General features: G+C 38.7%; 1 protein-coding gene across 1 annotated transcript in view; it reads right to left on the bottom strand.

Annotated features, from left to right (window-relative positions):
* Positions 1 to 12,094, bottom strand: part of LOC131737120 (exosome RNA helicase MTR4) — a 53,236-nt gene that overhangs the window by 22,648 nt on the left and 18,494 nt on the right. Inside the window, exons 16-18 of the mRNA XM_059024048.1 lie at positions 9,335 to 9,485; positions 2,805 to 2,977; positions 1,868 to 1,936 (exon numbers count right to left, since the gene is read on the bottom strand). Coding sequence (XP_058880031.1) covers positions 1,868 to 1,936; positions 2,805 to 2,977; positions 9,335 to 9,485 — 393 coding nt within the window. The remainder of the gene's footprint in view (positions 1 to 1,867; positions 1,937 to 2,804; positions 2,978 to 9,334; positions 9,486 to 12,094) is intronic.

The following is a 12,094-nucleotide window of genomic DNA, read 5'->3' as shown; positions in this document are numbered from 1 at the left end:
AAGGTTGTGTGCAGGCAGCTTTTTCATGATTGCATCTGAAGTATTTGCCCCCCCCCCCCCCCCCCAATTCAAAAAAGTAACTTGCATACAATATCTAAATTGGGGTCCAAACAGACCCCAGGTGCCCAGTTCTATACAGTTTTCAATGCGCCTTGATGAGGGTTAATATTGCAACAAGTCTGTCCTGCTGCTCAAAGATTGTGATAATTGTAATGCCGGTTAACTAGCTGACAGACTTTCTAAACAGTTGTAACAAATAAACATTTGAAAACTAACCCATGTACAATAGATTAGATATTAGAGGCACCAACTTTGTCAGTTAGAGGGAGCATACCCTGAGAATTTTTGGGAAAGTAACCCTTGCTACTTACACATATTTGCAAAAGGGCAGTAAAGAGTTGTGTGGGGAAAAAAAAATGTATATAGGTGAACTAAACTAAAAATACAAAACAAATTTACAACAATATTATTTTAATATCTGTTCTAGGTCACAGGAGAGAGGTGATGATTGGTTCTGGCAGCACTATATAATTGTATTTGACTAAAATGAACCATGCATCAAGTTCAAGAAATGTAATATTCTTTAAAATAGGAGAAAGAGTCTTCTGTTGAACTTGCACCTATCCATGGCTTGAAATCCAACAGGTATTTATTTAGCAGCTGGTTTGATTTATGTTTCAAAACCCTTGTGTCAGTTGCAGTCAATACACCAGTGTCAGGTAATGAATCCTACATGCAGAAAACCAACTCAGAGTAAAATCTAGTGCTGTTGACTTAGACCCCACTGAGGATAACCAAATGCAGACCCAACATATATTGCAAAAAAATAAATAAATAAACACATCTACGTGTAAGAATTCTTTAACATACTATCAGTATTTATGTCTGTGTTCCCTATGAAGCCCAGTGGTAAGTGCACTGTGCTGCAGAGGGAAAAACACTTAGTTTCCACCCTGCCTCCAATATGCACATAAACCAGCTCTGGCATGTTGCCATTTCATTACCACATTCAAGTTCTTAGGATTTAAATCTGCAAAAAAGACATTAAAAAAGGACCGATCCTTCCGTCATCTTGTGGCATAAATACAAACAATTCCGTTGTACACAATTTCCAACATTTCCACAGACAGACAGACAAATCTTAAAAAAAACTGCCTACTTGCAGATCATCTTATTTGCATCCATTATGGAGCTCAGGTAGAAAGAAAATACATATAATTTCAAACACTCAAAACTAAAAAATAAAATACAAAAAGTGGCCCCTGTCAGTCTGATTCCTATTAAATTCCATGATCAATTTTAATTGATCAGATACATTGACTAATCACCAATTAAAAATAAGATTGATAACCTTGCCGTAGGAGGCTGCAAATGTCCAAAGATATAGAAGGACAGATAACTAACCATGAAATGAGTTTATTACTGATATGTTGAATCATAAAGCACCCACATCCCATATGGGAAAATGTAGTGCTTGAAACTACATCAGAAAGTCAAAATTGATATGTGAAAAAGATCCGCAAAAAATAGAAATGGCCAGATGTTAAAACAAGGTTCATATTTAGTGGGCACAACAGGTAATGGAACTTGACTGAAATAATCTTAGAATACAGGTACAGTATCTACCAAAAACAAGACTACGCCAGTGTGTGGTCTTTCAAAACGATTGAAACCCATACCATAAAACTGTAGGATAAAAGTTAATGATAAATTCTCAAACCTGTTCTTATGTAGTTAATTCAATATATTTTTCATAATTAATTCACTAATACTGCCGACAAGCATATCTCAGAGCATTAATAATGACATCTCAGAATTTAAGATCAACAAATGAAAACTGAAAATGTTGCATTTGAGGCACAATTACCTTCACATTTGATTTCCTGGAGAAGTTTACAACCACTCCCCAACCAAAGTCGTCTTCATCATTTTTTACCTGAGAAAATAAAAAGGACGACAGAATTATAATAAAATTCAAAATAAATTAAAGCTGACAAACCACAAGTGGGACCGAAATATAATTGGGGTTGAATTTATGGCTGGGGCGATGCCTAAAGTTTCACTATCGACATATTGTTGTACAAAAAAGCAGATGCATCGATGTTATGAAAGGGTAACACCACCCCCCCCCCCCCCCCCCCAAAAAAAAAAAAAAAAACGCAGTAACACATGTGGAGCTGTGGATTACTGTGTAACATTGCAAGTAACGCTTTCAAAACTATTATGCATATTAAATGGATTAAAGTAATTACAAAATATATTAATTATTTTTGTTACCTTATTTGTTTGTACTAGTTGGGGGTCAAAGCAAAATTCAAAAATAAATAAGTAAAACAGTTGTTTACATGCATAACAAATTTTAAAACCCGACATGGAACACCCCTTAAGTACTGGAGTTGTACACCCCTAGGCTAGTGCCTTCCTCAAAACACTAAAGGGCTGCACTTCAAAATACTAAAAGAAAGTTAAATTCAATGACAAACATTGACAAGAAGTCTTTTTCAATGTCTAGTGAAAAAGGACTAACTGATTGAAAGTTGCCTTCTGTGTCACAGGCTTAATATGGATATGCTGTGAAGCACAGCATGCAAATTCAACCTTTTACAGAGGGGATTCAAATTGAGTTGTTTATCTTGCTCACCATTAATCTTTGATGCACATAATATTTTACATGTGATCTGTATTGGAATGTGATAACTGGAGAAAATGTACTTCATCAAGCAACATATTGGATTGTGGGGTGGGGGCAGGGCTTATGATCAGTGTGAACCAATATGAAAAAAAAGAAAAGCTTAAGAATGTACCTTGGCTAGTCTTCCAGGCTGCAGGAAAGGCAAACAGTATTTTGGTTTGTGAACGTATTCCTCAATCTCCTTTCCGAGTTTAGCCAGCTGCTGTCGGATTTTGTAGTAGGTGACCACGCTTTCTTCATTGGGGATTTCAATTTCATTGTATTGCTCTTCTAGTTTCTTCACCCCTGTAGAAAAAAAAGAAAGTTATGCAATTTATGTCAGAACATAAATTTCCCTAGCTGAAGCTCCCTTCCCCCACTGGAATAATAAAAAGTGTACAGAACCAAGGTCATTACTGTGTTTCTTTGGTAAGCTCTAGGAATTAGTAATAGGGTAGTAAGAGTATTTATGAATTTTCCTGAAGGTGAACCCTCTAGAAACATTCCTCCTACAGTACATCACGGTGAGTCACTTTGCCTACAGTTAATTATTAGTACAGATTCTCACTTCTGACCTCGTAGGCGAGAGTGTATTATGAACTAAGCCAACAATGCTTTTCCCTGGTTTAAAGTTTTCTATCCGTTACAAATCACTCAACCCTCAAGATGGTCCTTCTGTGTGTACCTTTTCATTTTTTCCACTGAAAGTCTGTAACCTTTATTTATCTTTGTCTCTTTCCTGACATTTATGCACATTGGAGAATGTTGAAACAATAGCCGCCAACACACACACACACACACTCGTTCTGGGTAAGCCACAAGTACATTTAAGCAATTACACCAGACTCTCCCCACTGACACGCTGTACTGTTTATTTGTTTACTGTAGTGACAATACTATTAGCATAGTTTCTTTCCAACTCTTATGCAAATCGTTGTTAGTACCTGAAAAATATCTAATTGGTCCCATTAATCCTTTTTACCAAGGATGTGATACCATAGTGGGAGGGTGTTCTATCAAAGATCTAACTTGAGTCATAGTTCTTACTTGCTCTTTATTAATGTGTCTACTAAAGGGAATCAATCATTCTATAATTAGGTCATAACTAGAGCCCTGTTTTTTTCACAAAATGCGAAAACACTATATGCAACATATAAAAATGAAATAACTAAAAATTATAAAGCAAACATAGAATAACATTTTTAAATTGGGAGGTTTATATAAAAAACACTTTAAATAAATACTTGTAATCGTAGTTGTCAAGGCTCAGCCATTACCATAGATGCTGTCTGAAGGGAAAGGGAAGCTCTGTCTAGAACTTGCGCAAATGTAGAATTTGGAGTGAGAATTGTGATAGAAGAGAAGAGACATTTCTAAAATAACTAAACCATGCATAACAATTAAACGACGCTGCAAATAATTAGCATGAGGGGATGTTTGCAGCTGACGGTGGGTGACAAAATAATGATGTGCAGATTTTGCAACTGTCGGCTGGAATGGGAGTCGAAAGATACCATTATTAAGCATTAGCGGTTGATTCCTTTTGGGAAAAATATGGCTTGTTTGGTTGTATTTTGTATTTGTATGCTAAATGTTATTTCAAGTGGTGCAAACTTTGCACCTGAGCAAATGCCATTTTGGTTTTGAATGAATTTGAATAAATGAATCTGCTTAGTGTTTAAATTAGGGCTGCAACAAAGGGTACATCTTGACCTTTGAAGGTTCGTAACACATTACCAAAGGAATAATATGAACTTACGCTTGTCAAATGACCCCAGAGATTGGTTGTGCCTCGATGATATATCACTTGCACAGTTTGCATTCAACTTTTATAAAGACCCATTCAAATTTGTAAAGAAGTTATTCACCAGTGAGATGAATGGCACACTAAAAGCATCTAAGGTTGAGCTGGAGAGATATTTGGAGGAAACACATACAGATTTAAAAAGGCAGGAGCCTATGTCAGTTCCGTCAGACATCCCACCTATCAATCCACCAGAATACCAAATGGAGGACTGTGCACCTAAGTGGAAAGAAATAGAGCAAGCTGTGAAAAAAGCAAAGGCTTCATCATCTCCAGGGCCTAATGGAGTTCCGTACAGAGTGTACAAGAGTGCTTCAGGAGTTCTACAAATTCTGTGGAAATTGATGAAAGTGGCATGGGAAAAACAGGTTGTACCAAGAGCATGGCGCCAAGCAGGTGGAGTCTTTATACCTAAAGAAAAAGATTCTACAAGCATCAGTCAGTTTCGTCCCATTTCCCTATTAAACGTAGAAGGCAAGATTTTCTTCAGCATTATTACTCCGAGATTGTCAGCTTACCTATTAAAGAACTGCTTCATTGACACTTCAATACAAAAAGCGGGCATTCCAGGTTTCCCAGGTTGCTTAGAACACATCAATGTGATCCGGCAACAAATTCAATCAGCTAAAAAGGAGAGGAAGGAGCTCCATGTGACATTCCTGGATTTGGCTAATGCATATGGTTCAGTGCCACATGAACTACTTTGGGCAGCATTTGATTTTTTCAGTGTACCGATGACAATAACAAATTTAGTGAAAGCCTATTTTGGAGATTTGCAATTCAGTTTTTCAACTTCAGAATTCAGCACTACATGGCAATGCCTAGAGGTTGGAATAATGGCAGGATGCACCATTTCTCCACTGGCTTTTACCATGGCAATGGAAGTAATCATTAGGGCATCAAAATGGGTAGTAGGAGGAGAGCGCTTGGCTTCTGGAATGCGACTACCACCAATTCGAGCATACATGGATGACATGACAACCATGACTACAACAGTAGCCTGCACTAATCGATTATTGGGCAAATTAACCAATAACATTGAATGGGCACGAATGCAATTCAAGCCCACTAAATCAAGGAGCATCTCTATAATTAAAGGCAAAGTAGTAGATAAAACATTCTTCATTAATGGTGAGGCAATACCAACAGTGTCTGAGAAGCCAGTGAAGAGTCTTGGGAGATGGTACGACGGGGATCTAAAGGACACAGTTCGTGTGGGAGAAGTTAGACAACAAGCAGTGGAAGGGTTGAAGAGCATAGACAGCTGCGCTCTACCAGGTAAACTAAAACTCTGGTGCTTTCAGTTTGGTCTACTGCCGAGGTTGCTGTGGCCACTGACTGTGTACGAGGTTTCTTTGACAACAGTAGAGAAGCTGGAAGCTTTAATCAGTTCATACATCAGGAAATGGTTGGGAGTTCCACGCTGCCTCAGCAGAGTGGGACTTTATGGTAAAGGAATACTGCAGCTACCAGTCTCTGCTCTAACCGAGGAGTTTAAGTGCGCCAAGGTCAGACTGGAAATGACATTAGTAGAGTCACGCAATAAGTGCGTAAGGGAGGCAGCACCTGTGTTGAAAACTGGAAGAAAGTGGGCGGCAAAGAAAGCTGTGGAAGATGCAAAGGCTGCCCTTCGAATTGGTGATATCATGGGGCAAGTTCAGCATGGAAGAGGGGGTCTTGGTTTCAGTTCAGCTCCTCCTACATGGCACAAGGCAGCCCCAGCTCAAAGGAGGAAGCTGGTAGTCAACGAGGTGCAAAAGCAGGAGGAGAGGATGAGGTGTATAAAGGCCATTTCCCAGGCCAAGCAGGGAGAATGGATGAGATGGGAGAGTGTGGAACAACGCAAGATTGGCTGGCAAGACCTACGGTCAATGGAACAGAGCAGGATCAGTTTCCTCATCAGGTCAACATATGATGTTCTCCCATCACCACAGAACCTAAACCTCTGGGTAGGAGAGGATCCCTCATGTCCTTTGTGTTCATCACCTGCAACATTAAGGCACATTTTCACAGGATGTAAGGTGGCTCTTAGCCAAGGACGGTTTACTTGGCGCCATGACCAGGTGCTGCAATGTTTGGCCTTAGCATTGGAAGACAAGCGTAACATGACCAATAAGTTGCCACCTGTTCCATCAAAACATTACACACAAAAGACAACATTCCTCCGCCCAGGAGAGCAACCACCAAGAAAAGGTGTTAAAACCAATCCTCGCCCAGGACAACTGGAAGCTGCTAGAGACTGGAATATGCTGGCAGATGTTGGTCAACGGCTTATTTTTCCACCTGAGATTGCCACCACTAACCTTCGACCAGATATTGTCTTGTGGTCTGGATCAGCACGCCTTGTTCACCTGGTAGAGTTAACAGTGCCATGGGAGGATGCTGTAGATGAGGCGTATGAGAGGAAGAAACTGCGGTATGCTCAACTAGCCACTGAAGCGGAACAGCGAGGATGGAGAGTTCGGGTTTACCCAGTGGAAGTGGGTTGTCGAGGATTTGTGGCACACTCTACAACCCGGTTTCTCAGAGACGTCGGATTCAGTGGCCAAGAGTTGCGTCGCACAGTGAAGAACTTATCTGAAGCAGCAGAGAGGAGCAGCAACTGGCTGCGGTTGAGACGGAAAGATTCTGGCTGGGGATCTCAAGCACGAAAGAAAGAAACGCTGATGTACAGGTAAGTAAGCTGGGCTGAGTTGAGTGGGGGACGGAGGGGGGTGATGCTGGGACGCCAGAATCACCGTCGAGCCCTCTTGAGGTGTCGTGGGCTAGTCGACGAAACACTGAGGATGGAAGGTGCCCACTTGAAAACTCCAGAGATGTACCCTACTTAGCTCAATCCAGACGGTTGTCATGCTGATGCGCTGGGGAGGCCGCACTGTGGTTGATCCCCGGAGCCAGCATCGCAGCCGCTGTGTGTGCTGATGCGCCAGGGAGGCAAAATAAGCTGATCCCTGGAGCCAGCATTACACTTCAGCCATTAACACCAGACAGAAGGATATCTACATTATCATATGGAAGGAAACGTAAATGGATGGAGACACATATGGATCACATTAGTTTACTGTAAAGCTACGTCTTAGGTGGTGCTTATCTTGGCGAGAGCCAAGTTCAAATCAGCATGAAGTTTTAACATCTACTCTCGTGTAATGGAAATCTTGTTTCGGTCATCTGGGCATTTAACAAAAAAAATCCCAGAACAGCAGAGGAGAATGCTGAAGCAATAGTTGAAGCAATTTTTTTGTTTGTTTGTTTGTTTTTTAAACCCTACATGAAGACGTTACACACTATTGTTATGCTTGTGTGTTATATATATTAGTGCTGCTGTATTTACTCCTACATTAGTATCAGTACGTAGTGCTGTGTACCTACGGTATTCTTTTTTTGTTTGGGTTCCATAAACTTTACAGTAGAATATTGGTATGCTCCAGATTGTAACTGTATTAAAATACATTTTATTCAAGTGTATTCAACACATTTTCTTTCTATTTGTAATGTTTTGCCATACTGTGCTTTGGAAAAAAAATGTGTTTCATTATAGAGAGCGCTGCTTATGAGGGTGGCGTGTATTACAAATATGGTATCCGAGTGCAGCACTTATTCAACGGCAGCGGTAATTCAAAGTAATTCGGTATGTATATAGTTAATAAAAATAAAAAAAGGATTCTAACACCAGTTACACCGGTAGGCATATCTAGGATAAAAAAATGGCAGCATCTATGACAGCTTAAGCATGGTACCTTAAAACATCCTCTTGCATTCAGAGGAACTATAGTTTCCATGGTTTGCTCCAGTTTCTATTGCTTTCTTTATTTTTTGTTTAACAAATATACACACACTCGTATTTGATCAGTGTCAGAGACTTGGTTTCTGTAATATGTCATTAACACTTTTGTGAAGGGAAACCACTGGTACAGTGTTTGGAGCCAACTAATTAATCTACAATGCATTACAATGTAATCAAAACATGAAAACCAGTTGATGTATACCATCTGTCTGAACGTGTACTGATTAGATACTGTACAAGCAAACTCTTACATACTATAGCACATAACAGGCAGTCGGACAGAGATGAGGGAATTAAGCTGAAAGTTGAATGATAGTGAAACAAATATTTAACAAATTTTGGTGCAACAAAATGATTGCCGACATCTTAAACACAAGGGATCATTCATTATCTATAGCAGTGGTTCTCAATCTGTGGTCTGCAGAAAGGACACAATTACGGAAAGGAAGTGGCAGCATAGTTTATACATCCCATTGCAAACCTAAAATTTGAGACCCTAAAACTTCAGCTATAGAAGCAGGAAGAACATGCATACATGGAGACTATCTCCACGTTTAAAAAAAAAAAAAAGTCTATAAACTCTCCATTATATGAAGTTTTGGATTGTCTACGATGTATTACACCGTGTAACAATTTTTTTTTTTTTTTTGGTTCCTGGGTAGTGTTATTTCCTAATTGCTTATGCCTCAAAAGTATAGAAAATGACTATTATTCCCTTTGACATTATGGACTTTATTTGTGTTGATCGGTGGCAGAAACTCCTAATTAAATCCATTTTGATACCATGTTGTAACACAATAAAATGTGGAAAAGGGGGGTGAGTACTTCTGAGCGCCACTGTAGATGCAGTACTTTCAATTTACAAAACGTTATTGTATTTTAAAAAGTAAAATACTAACAAAGCTCATATCTTTCTGCAGTTTTCAGCAAAACCTTGCTCCTTTCATGGAGTGGAGGACAGGAGCTATGCCACTTACACAGCCCATCCATAGTTGACCCCTAATGACCTTTAAATTCCAATACAATGAAAACTGTGCATTCAGCCATTCGGCTGTTACTTAAGGCTGATACTTACTCTCCACTACTCCTGGGACGGCTCTGTAATGCTGAAACTGATAGAAAGACTTTTCCAACATGTATTCAGGGTTAATCTCTTCAACACGCAGCAAGTTTAACACCATGTTATAGGTCAAATGGAAAGCACTGTTGAGAGGATCAGCAGAACCCTAGAAAACAAACACATTGCAATCATCTGAAAACATGCACACTTTATATAACAGGACAGTTGTATTGGAAGTATTACAGGTTGTATTTTTGGTATCTTTAAGCAGCCATAGAGTTGCCATGGAAAAACATATTTGTGGTAAGAGAGGTGTGTCTGCAATTAAACATTATATAGATTTAACTTTAAACTTTACATTTTTAAAACCACCCAAGGTTTACAGTAGAGCAGCTAGTAGCAGCGATTATGTATGCACCACATGTGGAAACCTGTCTGTAAAACATTGGCACCACACTGCATTTACAACAACATTTTCCATGAAATAAATAAAAAATACCCTGCCCCCAAGACCCCTGCAACGAATATTTTGTGGAACCCTCCTTCTACACAATTTTATAGCTAGGAAAGAAAAGCCCATCCAAACTTGGAATGTTCTAATATTTTGGCTTTAACCATTTGACTACAAAGCCTCTATATATATTTTTTTTGGCTGATTTACAAAAATTAAATACAATTTGGAAGACTATATGGAACATTTTAAAATCCTAAGTTTAATGTATACGTTTCAGTGTTTTTATTTGTAGTCAATTAAACGCATACCAAAAGTGACAGTGAAAGACACATTGCTTCAATGTTTTACTACTAAAGCGTATGAATGTTTTTGTCAGTAACGATACAAATGGTGACAAAAGCTCAGTAACTGGAACACAATTGGCCGAGTGCCTTCATTTCCTAGCCGTCATGCTCAACAATGTAAGGTAGTTACTTTCCTGTTTCAAGTCTTTGAGGCCTAACCTTTTCCTTTTTTATTGCTGTTTTGAGCCCCAGTAACCCTTTGAACTCTAAAAACTGAAACTGGTTTAAACCAGTATCAGTTTACCAACCAATTGCAGTTTTCCCTCAATGGCTTGACCTGAACACATTTCCTTAATAACTTTACATGATTAGCTTGCTGTTACAAGCTGTAACCTAATGCAGCCTGACATGTTCCTTCTTATTATTCAATTTGATGCATTGGCTGTCGCTGTATCTTGGGGACTATTTTTTGTAAAGATATGAAGCCTGGAGAGGTTTCAATGGCTTCCTTGTCATTTTAGTGATATATAAAATGTGTTGATTAATGTCACAAGGATCCAATCAAAATGACTGATTGGTGACCATCCACGGCCTTTATTAAATGTTTTTGGCAAGGAAAAAGCAGAAATGTTTTGCTATATAAAAAGTGTACTATTATAATAATGAAATAAGTACAGGATATATAACCGCCATGGGACTTTCACTCATACTGCCAAACCACATTTTTTTTCAACATTGTCCCACCACCCTTGTAGATCTCCAAGGGGATGAACTTTGACTTCTGTCCTAGCAAGGAATTCAAATGAAGCATAAAGTCCTTCCTCGAGCACACAAACACATTCCTAAATACTGATCCAAGTGTTGAATCACTTCAAAACGACTATGGGAGATTCGGCAAACTTGAAAATGTTGAATGAGCGGATGTTTTAAGTGCCTGGAGCAGGAAACATTGCTTTAACACCTGGAGATTTATAAACAGCTTAAATACTATATGCACCACATACAGAAGAAACAAATGTGGTAAGCTCAGAAGACAGATGACTAATTATAAAACCTATTTTTTTTTCCTTTTGGAATTGATAAGTAGCAAAGTGGCATCTTTAATTTAAGCTGCTTATATAAAATATTAAATGTGCTAAATATGATGAATTTCAATGACATTCTGAGGGCGAGACACTACTTGTGGTGATACTTGTAGTTGCTACTATTAGGTTCTAATGGGGACGTGATCATTTAATTAAGAATGTTAAGGAGTTACGTTATAAATTTAGTTAGTAATGTAACTCCTTTATAGAGAGGAGCAACAGTGTACACAGCAAAGTTTAAAAAAAAAAAAAAAAAAAGTTACACTACGATGAGAGATCTTGTTTCTTTTTTCCTTCATTAATCTGGCCTGGTTCCAGCTTGTGCTCAATGTTTGTGGGTGCCTTCCGCTAAGCTCACCAGAGGCACCACAAAGTCTGCAGATCTCACGCACACACTTCATTATGAAATGAGTCACAAACAAAAGCTCAGGCAACACCAACTACTTTTTCTCTTGCAAGAAAACAAACCAAACATGTATGTATTACATGCACATAATTCCATAAACAGCTGTGTGTAGGTTTGCACTGTAACATGATGCATGTAGCATAACTTAATTCGCATTGTTTTTGCTTCACAAGCAAGGGACTTGGAGGCAGTTTTGGTTTAATAATCAGAGTAAGGGTCTTAAGCAGAAGATCCTGGGCTCAAATCCCTGCTCAGACAATAACTAAACTATCTCTGCACCCCAATACCCTCAACTTCTGTGCTTTAAAAGGTCTGTAGTGCAGTAGATTAGATAGCCAAAGGGGCCAGGATTCTGTGCTACTTCTATGACTCCTTATTGTTTAATAAGAATTATTATTATTATTTTTTTTTTTTTTTTAATTGCTGCATCAATGATGGTCAGCTACAATCTTAAATCAGTGGGGAGAGGCTGAATCCCTTATGCTACTGAAACTGCTTTTAATGCATTTCTCTTAAACCAGTAGTTAATGTCTTCAGTTTATGTCT

The sequence above is a fragment of the Acipenser ruthenus genome, chromosome 1, assembly GCF_902713425.1.
Source record: "Acipenser ruthenus chromosome 1, fAciRut3.2 maternal haplotype, whole genome shotgun sequence".
Taxonomy (NCBI): domain Eukaryota; kingdom Metazoa; phylum Chordata; class Actinopteri; order Acipenseriformes; family Acipenseridae; genus Acipenser; species Acipenser ruthenus.
Note: the sequence above shows the minus strand (reverse complement) of the source record. Positions and strands in the feature narration are given on the sequence as shown.